Source organism: Coenobita brevimanus, chromosome 23 (assembly GCF_032717465.1).
Source record: "Coenobita brevimanus isolate Jiangsu-jjx chromosome 23, ASM3271746v2, whole genome shotgun sequence".
Lineage (NCBI taxonomy): Eukaryota > Metazoa > Arthropoda > Malacostraca > Decapoda > Coenobitidae > Coenobita > Coenobita brevimanus.
In genome coordinates, this window is record NC_136976.1 from 54,913,597 (window position 1) to 54,933,298 (window position 19,702).

Genomic DNA, 19,702 nt, shown 5'->3' on the forward strand with positions numbered 1-19,702 from the left:
GGAGAGCAGGTGGGGACTGTCAGGCGTGAATGGATTGAACTTGCTGGCGAGTCTCTTGAGTGTGTTGAAGAGTTTTTTTATTTGGGAAACATTTTTATGTTCTGGAGGCAGGGCTGGAGCTAGCTCTGTGGCTAGGGTGAGATGTGGTTGGAAGAAGTTCAGGGAACTGTTGCCTCTCCCGAAACGGAGGGGGCTTTCCCTACATGCTATGGGTTCTTTGTACGCAGCATGTGTTAGGATAGTAATTCTGTATGGTGGTGAGGCCTGGGCAGTTAGGGAAGAGGATATTCACAAGCTCAAGTGTACAGAAATGACATTGATTTGGTGGATGGGCTGTGCATCCCTGTGTGCACGGCCAGGGGGTGCTGGGTTTATGATGGAAGAGTTGAGAGGAAGGATAGGACTGGAGTGTATTGGTGTTGTGATGAGGAGAGGTAGATTGAGGTGGTTTGGACATGTGGAGAGAATGGGAGATGGTAACTGGGTACAGAAAGTGAAAAGTGTTAATACTGGGGGCTGGGTTGCAAGGAGTAGACCAAAAAAGATGTGGGACGAGGTCATTTAGTGGGGCCTCAGGGTTAACCCCTTCTTTACCGAAATGCATCTGAGCGTACATGTGTACTTCCGTTCTTAAAGCCATTGAGGTACCAGGAAAATTTAAGAAGTACACGTGTACTTCCAAACATCATGGTAATCTGGACAGCTTTGCAGCCTCGGTATGGCTCTTATAATCCTTCCACGTGGTTTCCAGCAGCAGAAAAAGCTAGACTATATGATAACACTCCTTTTTTCTCGACCAGTGGTAACATTATTATGTCATACATATGTCATGAAACCTCATTAATTTCGATCAATTGTTGACTGTGTATATGACGTAATTTCTCAAGCACCAATCAGATTATCAGCTTCCCCACCACCCACGCCTCCCCTGTGAGTCTGTGACTATTTTTCAAGTAAATTTGTGATTGATGACATAGTGTGCCTGCGGCCTTGGAGGGAATGTGTACTCTGCGCTAAACCCCGCCACAGACCCCATTATACGGAAACATGTCATCAAGTGATGAGGAAGAGGATTTTACCCCCTATTTAGACTGATCTGGATGAATCTGATAATGAGTGGTTGTCTGAGGAAAGTGGCGATGATCCATTGTAAGAGCCAGAAGAAAGTGAGGATGGGAACACAGACGACAGTGAAAGTTGTGTGTTGAGTGTGTCTGCCTCGAGTTCTGACTCCTTTTCAGCTCCTAACACATTTGGGTTACTGAGTGACCCTTTTTTAGACAAAAGACCAAATGATTTGCCGAATGTGGCGGAAGATTTTCCAAATGTACATCCGGAAGTAATTTATCAAAATGAAAATCACCTCTATGATGCATTTGATTGTTTCATGTTGTTTATGACAAAAGAGACAGTGCAAAACATTTGTTCTTGGACAAATGCATGTGCAGACAAATTTTTCATTGAGAACCCAACAAAATGCAAGAGGAATTTCATGGGTTGGAAATGGGTTGATGTAACTAAAAGTATGTTCTTTGTGTTTCTTTCCCAGCAACTTCTCATGGGAATAACGAAGTTGCCAAGATTCTCAGATTACTGGAGCAAGTCTGTGCTTTGCCATAGGCCCCCAGTGTTCAGTGCTGTTATGAGAAGGAACAGATTCATGCAGATATTAAGCTTTGTGAGGTATTCCCACCCTGATAATTTTATTCCCAGTGAACCCATTTCAAGACTACAAAGGTTCTTTGAGATGCTGCGTGAAAAGTGTATGTTGTACTTTTCTGCTGGTGAAAACTTTGCAGTGGATGAGTCACTAATTCTGTACAAAGGAAGACTGTTTTAGGGAGTATATAAATGCAAAAAGAAAGCATTTCGGGTTGAAACTTTTTGTCCTCTGCCCAAGTTCACCAGACGCAAGGGGATATACATGGAATTTCTGTTTGTATACCCCTAGACTTTAAGGAAGTCTCCTTCAAGACCCTGACCTTACAGCTCTTTCCAAGTCTGAGCATGTGCCAGTTCACCTGATGAAACCTTTACTGTATCAAGGATGACAGGTAGTGGTGGACAACTGGTACAACTCTCTGACACATGTTGAGTATTTGCTCCAGAAAAATACTCTGACCACTGGGACCATCAGACCCAACAGAGGTGTCCCTGTTAAGGTCAGGCTGTGTTTGCTAGAAAAGATGATATAGTGGTGGTGCAATTTTGTGACAGAAAATTAGTTCATGTGATAAGCTCGAAGTATGAGGCAGGATATGTTGAAAAATCACATTACCTGAAAGGTGGTGAACAGGAGATGGTGAAAAAACCATTACCCATCCTAAAGTACAATGAACATATGGAGTCAGTGGACAGTGTTGATCAGTTACTTGAGCCTGATGATCCCACTAGAAAATGTTACACATGGTTCAAAAAGTTGGCTCTGCATATGATAACAAGAATGATGCTAAATGCTCGTGTGATTTATCAAAATCTCCACCCATTTGAAAAAGCTATCGAGTATCGTGATTTTCTAAAAACAGTGATTCACGAAATGTTATCAGAGCACAGCCTAGGGTATGTGGCCATGCTTGCTGTGGAAGAAGAGTCATCATCCAGGAAGAGATGAACACAACAGGCAGCTGCAGTAGCTCATGGGCTAGTTACCATTCCAAGGACAGAGAAAAGTAGTCACCCACAACGCAGGTGTGCTCACTGTACTAAAAGAGAGAAACAAGTGGACATGAATGTGATGCCCTGCCTGCCTCAGACTGCCTGGATTATGTTTAGCTGAACATTACCAGGCCTGGCATGACCAGTAACCATTCCCCTCACTCATCTTTCTCTTACTATCCCTTCTTTTATCATCCTTTCATTTTTCTTTACTTTTATACTTCCTACACTCATATTCTTTTCCTTTTACATCAGTTTTTCCCATCTTCCTTCATTTTTTCACTTTTCATTCTTCTTTATCGCTTATGGCCTTGCCTTGCCTGACTGTGTCTGCCTCGGAGTGCGAATGTACTGTATATAGGTCGCATTCTCACCCACAAAAAACCTATTATTTACTGCAAGAAATCAACATAAATTACAAGGTTAGTATATACATGTATAAACCATGCATGTTCCTGTTTTCAAGCCTAAATATTTATTGGTTATTTATGTACGTATATTTTAACAAAACGTATAAGAAAAAACAAAAATATGCAATATTTTTTATCTATTTACTTTTTGGCATAATCTTTTTACCCCTGACACACCAAAAATGTTGCGTGACAACTTGGTGTGTGTGTGTGTGTGTGGGGGGGGGGGTAGTGCCTGCCGACGCAGGACATGGCGCTCGGTAAAGAAGGGGTTAAGGAACTGACAAGTGAGGCTGCCATGGATGAAGCAGCATGGAAAGCTGCCATTAGGTGACCAAGGCTGATGCATGCAAGCATGTTGGAGCCTTCAAAAACGAAACAAAACAATTTATGGAAAATTTATGCTCTGCTTGTATGTCTTATAAGTTTCTATGATACTGGCTCATATTACACTGAATTTATGTGATTAAATTCATTATTAAAAAAAAAACACACACACACACACACAGTAAAGTGAGTAAAACAGTTTTTTTCTGGTGGGTTTTACTGAAAAAAAACCCAGGTGGGCAAAACTGGATCACCCACTTTGGTGCCAACCCTGGAGAGACTGCAGCTCCATGAACTCCTCCAACTACTCCTCACTCTAGCCACAAAGCTAGCTCCAGCCCCACCTCCAGCGCATAACATGTCTCCCAAATAACAAACTCTTCCACACACTCAATACTCACATCATGATCAATTCTTTCACACCTGACAATTTCCACATGCTCTCCCTGACACACTGCACACACGAAATCAGCATTATCTCGCAGTCTATGTCTAATACCACTACATCTCTTATGCATCCACTTAACACAAACACTGCACAAGATTGAATTACTTCCCAAGCCCTTGTGGCAAACTGCACATGGCCACTCTACCTCTTCTTTGACAGTACTGCCACCAGTCCTAGATACCATCACCTTTGTTTTATCTGAATTTACTCTCAAGCCCTTGTGCCACATGGCCACTCTCCCTCTTCCTTGACGGTGCTGCCACCAGTCCTAGATACCGTCATCTTTGTTTTATCTGAATTTACTCTCAAGCCCTTGTGCCCCACACCATCTTCCTCCACCTCCCTTTCATTTTCTGCAAGCAACACCAAATCATTGACATACAACATCTCCCACGGAAGTCCATTTCTGAAGTCACATGAGCAGGCTTCAAGCACCATGATTAAAAACAAGTGGCTCAAAACTGAACCCTGATGCACACCAACATTCACCGAAAACTAATCACTCAAATCTCCATTCACTCTTACCTGGGAGTGAGCACCCACATACGCAGCCATAACCACTCCTCGATCCTATGCTTTCTCTTTGTCCACTTCACCACTTCCCTTGGGAATTTTTCAAAGGCCTTCCCCAAATCAACAAAAACAAAGTACAGATCCTTTTTCTTTCCTATATATTTTTCCTGAACCTGTCGAACAATGAATATGGCATCAGTGGTTCCTCTGGCTGGCATGAACCATCTCAACAGTGTTCAATCTTTCTCAAATCATACCTTCTAGAACTCTCTCCATTACCTTCATTATCTGGTCTAAAAGCTTTATGTCTCTATAATTTCCTTTCCAGGGCATCATCCTTCCCCATGTACACATTTACAATCACACTCTTCGGCCAATCATCTGGGACAACACACTCATATATGTAATCATATTTATCACGCCTGTAACTAATCCCACTCCTATATCTCCTGAGGTCTTCAGCTTTTCAGCCGTCAGCCCTGACACACCTGCTACCTTCCCCACCTGCATCCTACCTATTGCCCTGCTCACAGTAGCAGCATCAATTAATGGCCAAGGGCCAAACACTGCATCTGCTGGCTCCAAACCTTGCCTGTTCCAGTCAAACTCCTCATTCAGCAACCAGTTACACCCACCGCAAATTGACTTAGGACCTACACACAGAATTGCTATGGGAGAGTTGTCTGTCTTTGCTTTGTGTTTCCACCTCTACCAAGTGAGTTTTGGGGGCAAGAAGTAACTGGCAAGTCCTCTGGTGTTGGGAGGAGGTGGTGAAACACTCAGCATATCAGTGCTTGCCCAGAAGCAAGAGTGGGAGTATATGTTTCTGTCGCTCCAGGCTTGCACCTCGCTCTTTTTTCGTATGCATTACTGTTTGCCCTGTTATTTTTCTAGAGTCGAGTTGTCATGCCTGAAAAGTACTGCTCAAGGGACGAGATGGTCCGTATCTTTGCATGGAGGCAGGATAATGTCCCTATCAACATGATTTGTGAATGTACTGGATGCGCAGTCAACCGTCATCAGGATTCTTGCTGCAGCGCATGGCCTGCCACCTGATGTCGTACCAGAACACAAGCATGGTGGTGGAAAGAAGAGGACGACTTCCAAAGGTACAGATACGCTTCTGAAGAGGGAAGTATCAAGAATCCTCGACTGACAGCAGCAGAATTGAAGAGAATGGATCCACAGCTGTTACAATACGTCTCAATTTGAACTATCCAACACCGCTTGCAGCAGGAGCTGGGTTTGCCAAGCTGCACCGCAGCCAAGAAACCGCTTCTTACTGACCACATGAAGAAACAGGGCATTCAGTTTGCCAAGAAGTATGCACACTGGACATTGGATGAGTGGAGAAAAGTTATGTTTTTCGATGAAAGAACATTTCAAGTGTTCCAGGTGCGTTCTGTCAAGGTTCGTCGCCCTGTCTCCCGTAGGCAATATAACCCTACTTACACGGTGCCTACTGTCAAGCACCCACAATCAGTAATGGTAGGGGAGTGTGAAATGGGAAGGGGAGGCCTCTACTTTCTTCCTAAGAACTTAATGACGAATGGTGGCCAGAACATGCAAGTTCTGCAAGATCATTTGTTAAACTTTTTTGCTATTCATGGGTATGACTTTTTCATATACAATTCAGCTCCATGTCACAAGTCAAGAAAGGTGACAAAATGGCTTCAGGATAATTGCATTGAGGTCCATGACTGGCCTGGCAACAGTCTGGATCTAAGTCCGACAGAAAACTGCTGGACAAAGATGAAGAAAATCATGGCAGGGAAGAAGACACCCAATCTACACAGCCTCAAGTCTGAAGTGACAAATGTTTGGTACAAATGTCATCAGATTATGTTAGAGATCTAAGTGATTCCATGCCAAATGCATCCAACTGGTCCTGAAAAACAAGAGAAACATGATTTCATATCAATGAATGGCATTTCATAAACAAATATTGTGCTATACTATGATTTCTGTATTTTTTCATACCTTGTGAAGGGAGGTCCTAAGTCAATTTGTGGTAGCTGTATAATGTTCTCTCCACACATCGTTAATATCCCCACTGTTCATCACTACCTTTTCTTCACCATTCTTCACACTTTGCACACCTATGATATCCCTGTTTTCCCTCTTCATTTGATCTGCCACCTTCCATATCAAGTTATTTAGGTTACCCAGTAAATGTCTCTGAGACTCAGATTTTGTCCTGTAAACCTCTTTTCTAGCCCTATGCTAAGCAGCCAAGTATTCCTCTCTGTTACCACCCCTTTTCCATTCCAGGAAAAGCCTTCTTTCTCCTTAACCGTTTATTCCTCATCATCCAAAGGTCAAAAGTCCGCAAAGTACTAATCTTATGTGGGCTACGGAAGAGTAGGCGATGAGTGATTTTATGTCTACTTGTCGTAGACAGATAATACTAACGAAGAATCCTCCTAGGATTCTCAATCTAACTCATAGTCATCTTAAGTCCTTGTTTATTTCGGTAAATAGAGGTAGGATCCGGATTAGGCCATAACCTCCTAGTTTTAGTAAGACTCCAGCTAGGATCATTGATCCTGCTACGGGGGCTTCAACATGTGCTTTGGGTAGTCAAAGGTGAAATAAGTATATAGGTAGTTTTACGATGAAGGCTATAATAGAGGAGACGAATCAAATAAGGGATAGTATTCTTAGGTTGATTCTTTGGTAAATAGCTCCGATAGTGAGTGTCCCGTTTGTTCTGTAGATGTAAAGTAGGGAGGCTAGGAGTGGTAGGGATGCAAATAGGGTATAGAATAGTATGTAAACTCCTGCTTGGATTCGTTCTGGTTGATATCCTCAGCCTAAGATAAGGATTAGAGTTGGGATTAGGGAAGCTTCGAAGGTAATATAAAATAGTAGGTAGTTTATGGATCTAAAAGTTAGTACTAGGAAAGTTAATAAGGCTAAGTTGACTAGTAGAAATAGTCTAGGAAAGTTTGAGGTGAATGTGATTTTTACTCTGGATATAACAAAGAGCGCTATAATTCAAATGCTTAGTAGGATTAGAATGTAGCTTAGGTAGTCCGTACCTAGTCTAAATCCTAGGTTATATATGAAGAAGTCGTGATTGTATAAAATGGCGAATAAAAACGATACAGTTAGGATTCCTGTTTGAATTAGAGATCAGTCCTTTACGAATGTCATTAATATAAGAAGTATGAATAAGTATTTTAGCATTCTAAACTATTGAAGGTTCTGAAGTAGTCATTTCCATGGGAGCGAACGATGGAGACTAGTAGGGCTAGACCTAGGGCGCCTTCGCAGGCTGCTAAGACTAGGAAAAAGAGCGAGAAAAATAATTCGTTTCCGATTGAGGAAAGACAGTTGGATATTAAGAAGAAAATTCCAAGTATGATGAATTCTAATCTTAGGAGAGTATTTAATAAGTGTTTTCGGTTTGAAGCGAAAGCTCATAGCCCCCTGAAAATTATAGTGAATGCAATAAATAAGAACAAGTTATTTAAAGTTAACATTAGTTTTAATAGTTTAAATAAAAACTCTGGTCTTGTAAACCAGTAATGAAATTTTTTTCTTAAAACACCAAGAGATTGGAGTGATAATGTATGGTCTTCCTTTTATTATTTTGTTTTCTTTGATTTTTATGCGTTTAATTCATCCTTTGTCAACGGGTCTTGTGCTATTAATTCAAACGGTTTTGATTTCAATTACTACTGGACTGTTTGCTAAGAGTTACTGGTTTTCGTATATTTTGTTTTTGATTTTTTTGGGTGGAATGTTGGTATTGTTTATTTATGTTGCGTCTTTAGCAGCTAATGAGCAATTTAAGGTTAGAAGAGAATTCTTTTTTATCTTTTTTTTAGCACTGATTATGAGATTTTTTCTGATTTTTGTGGATCCTGTAATAGTGGCAAATAAAATTGGAGAATCAACTACGACTTTTTTATCTAAGTATTCTGATATTAGAAATTCTGCTATGAATGTGAGGACTATTTATAATGAACCTAGGGCTATGTTTACGATGTTTATTATTAGCTATTTGTTATTGACGCTGTTTGTAGTTGTTAAGGTAATAAGTTCGTCTTCTAGTCCTTTGCGGTTAATAACTTATGATAACACCATTGCGTAAGTTTCATCCATTGTTAAAAATTGCTATCTATCTATCTATCTATAGCCCGACGCCCTAATCCCGCAAAGGGTGGCCGCAGACAAAACGCCTCCAAGTCACTCTGTCACCCACCATTTGACTCCCCTCCCCCCATGGGGCATTAGTTGATATGCCTATTCCTAGAAATATCTCTATTTTTTGGAATTTTGGGTCATTGCTTGGTTTGTGTTTAGTTGTTCAAATTGTTACTGGTCTGTTTCTTGCTATGCATTATGTTGCGCATATTGATTTGGCGTTTTCTAGGGTAGCTCATATTCAACGAGATGTTAATTATGGGTGGTTATTACGGACTTTGCATGCTAATGGGGCGTCTTTTTTCTTTATTTGTTTATATCTTCATATTGGTCGGGGATGTATTTTGGTTCTTATATGATTTTTCACGCTTGAATAGTAGGTGTTGTGATTCTTTTTTTAGTGATGGCAACGGCTTTTTTAGGTTATGTTTTACCGTGAGGTCAAATGTCTTTTTGAGGTGCGACTGTGATTACTAATTTGTTTTCAGCAATTCCTTATATTGGTACTTCTTTGGTTCAGTGGATTTGAGGTGGATTTGCTGTGGAAAATGCTACTTTAACTCGTTTTTTCACTTTTCATTTTTTGTTTCCATTTGTTGTTGCTGCTGCGACTTTGGTTCATATCTTGTTTCTTCATCAGGCTGGGGCGAATAATCCTTTGGGTGTTTTAAGGCAAGTGGATAAAGTTCCTTTCCATCCTTATTTCACTTTCAAGGATATTGTTGGGTTTTTGGTTATGTTAATGGCCCTTGTGTTGCTTACTTTGCTTCATCCTTATCTTTTAGGGGATCCAGACAATTTTATTCCTGCAAATCCTTTGGTAACTCCGGCTCATATTCAGCCGGAGTGGTATTTTTTATTTGCTTATGCGATCTTGCGATCTATTCCTAATAAGTTGGGGGGTGTAATTGCTTTGGTGCTCTCAGTGGCAATTCTTATAATTCTTCCTTTTACTCATTTCTCGAAATTTCGAAGTCTTAGATTCTATCCGTTAAATCAAATTTTGTTTTGGTTTTTGGTTTCTACAGTTGTTTTATTAACTTGAATTGGGGCTCGTCCTGTTGAAGATCCTTACATTATTACGGGCCAGGTTTTAACGATTTCTTATTTTAGGTTTTATTTGGTTATACCTCTGGCAGCAATGTGGTGAGATAAAATGTTAGATTGGTTGCTTAGTTTAAAAGAAAACAAGTGTTTTGAAAGCATTAGATAAGATTGGTTCTTAGTAATCTTAGGGAGAAGGTGTTTACCTTGTCTTTAATTCCCAAAACTAAAATTTTTATTAAACTACTCCCTAGTTAGATTATTAAAGAAAAACAAAATAGTTTGACTCCTATAAAAAAGATTAGGTAGTTAAGGGAAACTGGAAGGAATCTTTTTCAGGCTAAGTATATCAGCTTGTCGTATCGTAAGCGTGGTAGAGTTCCTCGGACTCAAATGAAAACGAAAGCTATGAAAACTAATTTGAAATAGAATAGTAGGCTACATGGATCGGCTCCTAGGAAAATTAATACGAATAGTATTCTTATAAATAGAATTCTTGCGTATTCAGCTATGAAAATTAAAGCAAATCCTCCTCTTCTGTATTCGGTATTAAATCCCGAGACTAGTTCTGATTCACCTTCGGCAAAATCAAACGGGGTACGGTTTGTTTCTGCTAGACAGGAGGCTAGTCATATTAGGGATAGGGGGAGTGTGAATCAAATTATTCAAATGTCTTTTTGGAATCGAGTGAAAAGTTCTATATTGAATCCGCCAATTAAAAAGATAAAGGATAAGAGAATGAGGGCAAGTCTGACTTCGTATGAAATTGTTTGGGCTACGGCTCGGAGTCTTCCAAGCATTGAGTATTTACAGTTTGAAGCTCATCCGGCTCTTATAGTTGAATAGACTCCTAGACTCAGACAGCATAAAAAAAATAAAACTCCTGTGTTAAAATTTACTAGTCCGGTTTGATAAGGTAAAATAGCTCAGACTAGGAGAGAAATAAATAGCCTGAATACGGGAGATAGGTAATATGGTAAAAAGTTGGATATAGTTGGCATTGTTTGTTCTTTGGTGAATAATTTTACAGCGTCGGCAAATGGTTGGAGTAGCCCCAGGAATCCTACGATATTGGGTCCTTTACGAATTTGAATGCAACCTAGAATTTTTCGTTCTAAAAGTGTTACAAAAGCAACTCCAATTAAAACGCAGATAATTAAGACTAGGTAGTTTACAACGATAACTGCGAACACAAAATAGTTAGCTTGAACTATTTATAAACCTGTTTATGAGTTTCATAAAATTGAAGCACAAAATTGATTGTTTAGGCAAAAGTGATGTTCATATTTAGTAAAATTATTTTAACTACCTAATCCTTTCGTACTAAGGTAGTTTAATTTTTTTTAGAAGATAGAAACCGACCTGGCTCACGCCGGTCTGAACTCAAATCATGTAAAATTTTAAAAGTCGAACAGACTTTCTTTCATAACTGCTGCATTATGTAGAGATTTTAATTCAACATCGAGGTCGCAAACTTTTCTTTCGATGGGAACTCTCAAGAAAAATGACGCTGTTATCCCTAAAGTAACTTAATCTTTTAATCTTTAGAAAGGATCAAATTTATTATCAAAAATCTTTGTTTAAAAGTAAAAACAAGCTTCTACACCCAAATCCCACCACCAAGTTGCTTTAGGTCTTGGGGGGACCCCTTGTCCATCCACACATTGAATCAGCAACTTTCAGGAGATTGTTCTTGAGAACTCTGCACTGTTCATTCACACTTCTGTCAATGGCTCCCTGTTCAACCACCACTCTACTCATCTAGCTATAGATGGCACCCTTTACTGCTTTGTTTTTCAACTTCCATATTTTCTTCCTCGGTGCACAGGTCCTCTTTTTCATCACCCTTTCCTTAACCACCATGTCATCATATCAATAACTTGGGTTGCTGCAAATACTCCTTGCTTTCTATAACTTTAATATGCTTCACTAACCTCCTATCAGCCCTCCTGACCAGGAAATAGTCTATCTGGCTGCTACTGTCTCCAGACACACAAGTAATCAACCTACTCACTCTTTTCCTTAAATATGTGTTGCACATAATCACGTTCATTGCCTCCCCAAGCTTGAGTATCCTTTCCCTTTCCTCATTTCTAGTACCATATGTACTTCCCCCATATACTCCTTCATATCCCTGAGCTGCTTCACCTACATGACCATGTAAGTCCCCTCCCAAAACTACAATTTCGTCATCCACCATACCACTTACCACAAGTATTAAGTCATCCCAGAATTTATCTTTTTCTAAATCATCCAATCCAGCCTGTGCAGCATATGCCAATATAAATGAAAATGTGACCCCACTGAACAAAATGTTCACTATTATTATCCACTCACTCTCTCCCCTTACATTCAGGACACATTCCATCCATTTCTCCTTAACCAACACACCCACACCAACACAGCCATCTGCCCTACCCTGCCAAAATATTTAGTACTGACAATCCTCCTCGGCAATCATTTTGCTGATCCTCCCCTATATCCAATCTCCTACACACAGCCAACAATCACCCACCTCCTACTCATTGCCTCGATCACTTTTTTTTTTTTTTTTTTTTTTTAACAGAACAGAGGAAGGAAAAACAAATGAATAAAAAAAAAAAACAAATCCATGCACCAGATTACTGGTGTCCGCTGTTCATAAAATATCTGTAACAGTTAGACTTGAACAGCAGTAGGTTGAAGTCTGGAGGGAAACAACTCTGGGGAAGCGAGTTCCAGAGGGATGCAGTTCTGAAAATGAAAGAATTCTGATAGGCAGAAGTTCTGCATTATAGCTGAGTGACATTCCAGTCATGAGCGCTGCCAGATGCCCGTGTAGCACGAGAGAAGGCATGGAGAGGTGACACCATGGACACAACTTCATCTGAGCATTTGCCAAAAAAAATATCTGTAAAATAATGCAAGGGAGGCAATATTCCTTCTTACTTGTAGGGGAGGTAGTTTATTAGTAATAGCAGAGTTATTAATAATTCTAACAGCTATGTTCTGAATTTCGTCTACTTGTTTTAACCCTTTAACCGCGGGCATTGTTTTGCCCCGACTGGCCTCTCCCGCGGGGGTTTCAGCCAATATGTAAACAAACTTTAAACCTTTATAACTCTGCACAGAATAAATCTAGAGCGAAAAATAAGGTACCATTAGAAAGTACTAACCTTCGGCTTTGCAATGATGTAGGTTTCATGATTTCGTTGACTATCACTGGATGGGCAGTGCCGTTAGAAGTGAGTGATCTAAAATCACTATTTTTCGCTCACGCAGCATTACCTTCGCTCACGCAGCATTACCTTCGCTCACACACCATTACCAAATGCCAACCTCATTCTGATAATAATACTATAAACATATATGAACACTGCACATACGATAAACACCCACTCTGTGTTCACTGAGGCAGGTAAAAGGCACTGTAATTGCCCGCACTTCACTGCCACATCAGCGGTGTTGTAATCACTATTTTTCATTCACACACCATTACCAAATGCCAACCTCATTCTGATAATAATACTATAAACATATATGAACACTGCATGTACGATAAACACCCACTCTGTGTTCACTGAGGCAGGTAAAAGGCACTGTAATTGCCCGCACTTCACTGCCACATCAGCGATGTTGTCACTCACACAGCGGGACAGATACTGATGCGTGTTGGTCAGGGGGGGGTGGGGGGGGCCCGGGGGGGGGGGAGGTGGGAGGTGGGGGTCGGCTGGAGTGAAAGAACTTAATAGCTACTCTCCCTTGAAACAATTGGCGCACGGAAAAAACGCGGGGTATTCAAAATATTCACAAACATTCAAGAATGACACCCGCGGTTTGGTCCAGTTTTTGCAATGACATTCTGGGATGACACCCGCGGTTAAAGGGTTAATGCAACCTCTCCACATCCGCTCCACAGGGGTGAGCAGTATTCAAGCTGAGAGCGCACATGACTCTTATAAATTATAACTAGCTGCTCGTCAGTGAAGAAGTTATGGACTCTGTACAATAATTCAAGTTTCTTTGAGGCGGTTTTAGCAAGTGATCTGACATAAGAGGTCCAGCTGAGGGCATTGTTAAGTGAGATGCCGAGAATTTCAATACTTTTGGAAATGGGAATATTTGTAGCATTGAAGGTAATATACAATTCTGGCAACACCTGCCTATTAATAAATTGTATATACTTAGTTTTACTAGCATTAAATGAGACAAAGTTGTTTTGTCCCCATTCACTGATCATGGATAAGTCTTGATTTAAAGAGATGGCTGTACTGAGGTGAGTGTTAGAGATATCGGACTTTGCAAATGGATGTCTGAGTGTGAATGAACTATGAAGTGTTGGGCCATCTGCATATGAATGGATGGGATTGTGGGTGACAGATAAGAGATCATTAATATGAACAAGGAACAGGGTTGGTGCCAGAACTGATCCCTGCGGCACGCTGGCATTAACTGAGTGGAAAGTGGAATATACATTATCTACTTTTACTCTTACTTTTCTATTGCTGAGATATGAAGAAATCAAAGGAACAAAAGAGTTTAGTCCATAGCAAGGGAGTTTGGACAACAGGGAACGGTGCCACACTCTGTCGAAAGCTTTAGAAATATCCAGGGCTACTGCAAGAGTTTCACCATGTAGGTCAACTGATTGATGGATGGTATGAGTCAGGAGATTGAGTATGTCAATGGTGGATCTTTCTTGGCAAAAACCATATTGTCTATCACTAATTAAGTTGTTAAGTTGTTAACTTCCCCTGCTCTACCCCTCAAACTTCCCACATTCCTTGATGCCACTTTGATCCCCTTGGGCAATTTAGTTTCCAGAGGCTTGCATTGATTTTTATGCTTTATTTCTTTTCCATAATTGGTAAGAATAAAATAATGGGGAGAGACAGACCACAGGCCCTGCCCAACTGTATGGTCCAAAGTCCAGCCATGGGATCTGGGACCCATAGCCCACCAGCCGCGAACAGTGGCTGTGGCAATGGCCTCGAGGCACCCTGACAGGACAGCTACAATGAATCCTTCCAGGCGCGCCCTTAGCACTGTAACTGCCCTGCCATTATATGCCCACTGATAAGGCAGCCTCCTGGGGAGCTACTCCCCAGTTTGGGTCCTTCTCTATTGGGCGGAAGCATCAGCCTAGGAACCACAATGCCCTGTACCCTCTAGCACAGATCTGAGCCCAATCCCAACCAAACCCCCAAAACTACACTGGAGGAGCCAGCAGCACACCTCCCTTCCATAGGTCAGCCACCACATAGCAGGGGCAAAGTTTTCTAGCTGCATGTCCTTGCTGGAGTCAACCCCTGTGACACAGTGGGGTACGTTGTGTGATATGTAAAGCGTATATTGAGTAGTACATCAGATAGTTTGGAGGAGTATGCTAGTCTACTCTCCATGTTCGTGTCACATTGTAAAGGTCAGTAAAGGAGGATAGTCAGATATTCTGGTAGCAAGTGAAAGAGGAACTCCAGCTCCCCCTATTACCAACATTCCCATTCCCCTTGGGAGTACCACCCTGACTGACTGGTAAAAAATTATGTAAAGTTATGAAGAGAAGAAAGAACTGAGAGAAAGACCAGTGATGATTATATTCTTGCCAAGAGGAGTACAGATAGATTGAGGGTACTGCACAGTGCTGAAGTTACTCAGACGGGACACTAACTTTCAAATGCCTGACTTTGACACTGAAGATGTCAGTGGCTTACCGTGGAACTGGGAGTGGGCAATACTGGCACAAACACAGCCAATCACAAAGAAGAGTGATGCCACAACTGCCAGCACCAGTCGAACATGGGCCATCGCCAGACTGTTCACTAAAGGGTGTGTCTGGTACGAACACATTGCCTGCACAGTGAACACATATACAGTTTTCAGCAAAAATTATTAGTACAGTATGAGGGAGATCCTGTCATATGTGGGTGGGCCAAAAGTCAGGATACAACTGAATCTGTACACTAGACTAACTTTTTAAGCATCTGTTTTATCACAGTGCTGATATGATGCTAAACAGGAAATCTAAATTGCTGTTATATTATATAACATTATGCTCAGACAAATTTTTGAATTGCTTTGGATGGATATGCTCTTGTTATTAATACACTTACGGAGCTACACAGAAGATACAGCTAGCTATTCACTAACTGTATGGTATACAGATGGACTGACAAAGTCCTGTTAGCAGTCTCATGCAGTATGTGCTATCTTTTCTATTAATCTGGCTAAAAGAAGCTGCTGTTATTAATGTGCAGACCTCACTTAAAACCCATTCTTGTAAAAATCTAGAAGTATCATATACATTAGTGTATTTACAGTACTGCATAATCTCCATCTTTGTATGCCTTATTCCTTGATGAGCTGCTGACCTCATATGAGGCACAATAAAGGTCTGCATGGACCTAACTGCAAGCCTCATATGAGGGACAATTTACAGTGGTTATAAAACAAGGACTCAAGAAAGGTAAACTGCCTTACAAAGAATTAGCATGACATGGGGATCATTTAACGTCCTATCATCCTATGTCAAGCATTTTACAACCCTGTCATATACTCATCTTGGGTTCTCTAAAAGAAAGTACCTTACAGATTTCTTCTTTTTTTTTTTTCTTCAGCTATGCATTCACTTATACATTAAATATTCTTTCAATTATACATTCAATAATTTCCAAACAAAATGGTTGTAACTATATGTATAATTATTTCCACAAGTAATTACCAACATGTTTTTGGTAAGTAGCTCAGCAGATTACAAAGAACTCCAGTGAAATTTTTGTAATGACAGTCTATGATCTCTCTGATTTACTGACAACAATCTAGCTTGTACTTTACCACTGTAAATCTGTTTCCTTTGTGTACTGTACTCGTAACAGAAAGCAAGCATATGTTTTCAGATTATTTTATCCATCCCTGGTTCTCTTGTTCTCACAAATATTTTTCAATTTTCCTACTTTATTAAGTCTTCCTATACTCACTGTGTCTCTTTACTGTGCAATAAAAATATTCTCTTACCTGAAGCCAGAGATAAGCAGTTCCAAGTCCAAATGCCATTAGAGCCCCAGCAATGTGAACAAAGAACACATTGGTCTCCTGGAAGTTGGCAACAACGGATATTCCAAGGGCAGCGAGGCAACCTACACCAAAGCTGACACGGTTGAGGCGAATGATGCTGGATGAGGAGGAGTGATTGCGGTAGAGCTCTGCTATTTGTCGAAACCTTACATAGATCGTCACAAGAACTGAAAGAATTAAGGGCACTGCATCCTGGCCCCAGGAGCAATTTACATCCCTAGCACCACCACAGGAAATAAAGTAATGCACTGTATTCTTAATGTACATAAAAATGGATTAGTTGTTCACCATTATTGTTCTATGAGCTAAACCTCCATAATATGTTACAGTAGGACCCATGAATCCATGAGAGGACGGAGAGTGACAGACAACAAGGAGACTGGTATAATAAAAAGGTGTATTTTTTACTTACAGAATGTGGGGGAAAAAAAAGGGTATCATGAGCAAGCTCCCAAAGTTTTCCCTCCCTGACTTAACATCCACTCATCTGATACAAGTTTTAAACACTAACCAACCGATACAAAATGACCAATGATAATGGGAAATATAAATAAATGGAACACTGAGAAGAATTCTAAATATGTTCCTGGCAGTTGTTCCTCTAGCTATGTTAAAATTTAATTACTGTACAGATTCCTAATAATATTGTTCCTGACATTAATGCTAAAAGTTTATTTCCATAGACAAGAGGATTATGGTACAAGATCATCTCTTTGTATAGCAGAGTACTGGTTTAAGGATGCTGTGACCCACCATTTAGAACTTCTGCTGCAGGCAGCCCTTCTACCTACTTCCTACTGCACTGGAGAGGAAAAACGGCATCTACCACTCATGCTGTCCTCTGAGTAAATGCAGATTAAACAAAAGTGATGATATCTAGGGTTGGTGGTGGTATTATCAATGCAGAGGGAATGTGGCCATGTGCAGTTTGCCACAAAGGAGAGGGAAGTAAATCCATCTTGTACACTGTTTGTGATAATAGGAACCATATGAGATGTAATTTATTAGCGGTAGACTGAGAAGAAATCAATAAGATACAAGTTCTGGAAGCAATAAAGAAAGTCAAATTGGGGAAAGCCCCAGGAATTGATGGAGTGTGTGGAGAAATCCTGAAGCATGGGGGAGAGATAGTAGTAGAATGGATGTGGAAGATGTGCAGATTGGCCTGGGAGGAAGGCAGAGTCCCGGAGGATTGGAAGTCAGGTATAATTATTCCCTTGCACAAAGGAAAAGGGGAAAAAGAAGTGTGTGGTAATCATAGGGGCTTTTGTCTTCTCAGTGTAATGCGAAAAGTGTATGGTAGGATACTTATTGACAGAGTTAGGGAAAGAACAGAGGAATTAGTTGCAGATGAAAAGGGAGGCTTCAGGAAGGGGAGAGGTTGTGTAGATCAGATATTCATTCTTAGATCTTTAGTGGAAAAGTTTCTAGAGAAGGGAAAGAATTTGTATGCGGCTCTCATGGATTTGGAGAAAGCATATGACAGGGTGGATAGACAAGGATTATGGAAAGTATTAAGAATATTTGGAGTGGATGGGAAGTTGTTGAATGTTGTGAAGAGTAGGTATGACGGTGCTAAGGCTGCAGTGCATGTGGATGGTGAACTGAGTGAATTTGTATCTTTGAAGGTTGGGTTGAAACGGTTGTGTCATGTCTCCATGGTTGTTCAATCTGTACATGGATGGGGTAATAAAAGAGGTACAAGGTAGGGTAGTGGATGTTGGAGTGGCCCTGGTGAGAGAGGGTAGTGTTTGGAAACTCCCTGTACTGTTGTTTGCAGATGATACTGTGCTGTTGAGTGAAGACGAAGGGGAGCTGCAAGGCTTGGTGGATGAGTTTGGGAGAGTGTGTAAGAAATGGAATCTAAAGGTGAATGCAAGGAAGAATAAAGTGATGGTATTTGAGAGAGGTGAAGTCAGTGAATGTACAGTGAGAATGGACGGCGAGGAAATGGAAAATGTGAGTACGTTTAAGTACTTGGGTAGTGAAATGAGTAAGGATGGTAGTTTGGAGGGAGAAGTGCTTGAAAGGGTACAACAAGGAAGAAAGGTTGCTGGTTCCTTGAAAGCAGTGATAAGAAACAGGGAAGTGTGCATGGAGGTGAAAAAGTTACTACATGACAGTATTGTGATACCAACTCTAACGTATGGAAGTGAAGCTTGGACGTTGTTGGAAGGACACAAGTCAAGAGTGAGAGCAGTGGAAACGATTTATTTAAGAGGAGCCTTTGGAGTCACATGGAGAGACAGGCTGACAAATGAGGATAAAAAGGAGTGTTGTGGTGTGGATATGGATGTGATAGGAAGCGTTAGGAAGAACACACTGAGTTGGTTTGGCCATGTGGAGAGGATGGAGGGTGAAAGACTGACAAGGAGAGTGTACGTGAGTGAGGTGGAGGGAGGGAGAGGAAAGGGGAGGGGGAGGCTGAGGATGAGATGGAGGGATGGGGTGGAGAAGTATATGAGATAGGGGTGTGAGTTGGGAGCAGGGCAGTGAAATGGCGGGGGACAGGGATACGTGGAGGCAATTTGTTTGTGGCCACTCCGTATGGGATTGAGGCGTCTGGCAAGATATATATATATATATATATATATATATATATATATATATATGGCAAGATATATATATATATATATATATATATATATATATATATATATATATATACCGTATATACAATATATATACAGTAACCCCTCCAATATCCGACGTAATAGAGCCAAAGGCATGTCCGGATAGTGATCCTGTCCGGATATTGGGCCCCAGCCTCCTGGACTTGTACTTATGGACCCTAACTCAGAAAAACATCTATACAACTCCCTCTGGACATCCATTGAACCTATTTAAGACCCAAATCACACCAATAGGGGACATAAAAGACTGAAATAAATGCAAAAGAACCATAAAATGAGGTTTTAGAGGTGAGTTTATACAATATTAAACATTCTGGGTACTTACAAGTCCCTGGCTCCTGGACTGGTTTGAACCGCCAGTTTGCAGTCCACAATTAATCCTCTGCACTCCAAATTCTAATTTCTTAACACTGCACAACACTGTAAATTCCTGTGTATTCTAGTGGCGAGGTATTGCAGTTTATTCACTG

General features: G+C 40.7%; 1 protein-coding gene and 1 pseudogene across 1 annotated transcript in view; both read right to left on the reverse strand.

The window, feature by feature from the left end:
• Nucleotides 1–19,702, reverse strand: part of LOC145392978 (DNA damage-regulated autophagy modulator protein 2) — a 75,035-nt gene that overhangs the window by 33,020 nt on the left and 22,313 nt on the right. Inside the window, exons 3-4 of the mRNA XM_080267276.1 lie at nucleotides 16,540–16,766; nucleotides 15,240–15,378 (exon numbers count right to left, since the gene is read on the reverse strand). Of these exons, the coding sequence (XP_080123402.1) occupies nucleotides 15,240–15,378; nucleotides 16,540–16,766 (366 nt within the window). The remainder of the gene's footprint in view (nucleotides 1–15,239; nucleotides 15,379–16,539; nucleotides 16,767–19,702) is intronic.
• On the reverse strand, nucleotides 9,803–12,010 carry LOC145392995 (NADH-ubiquinone oxidoreductase chain 1 pseudogene; annotated as a pseudogene).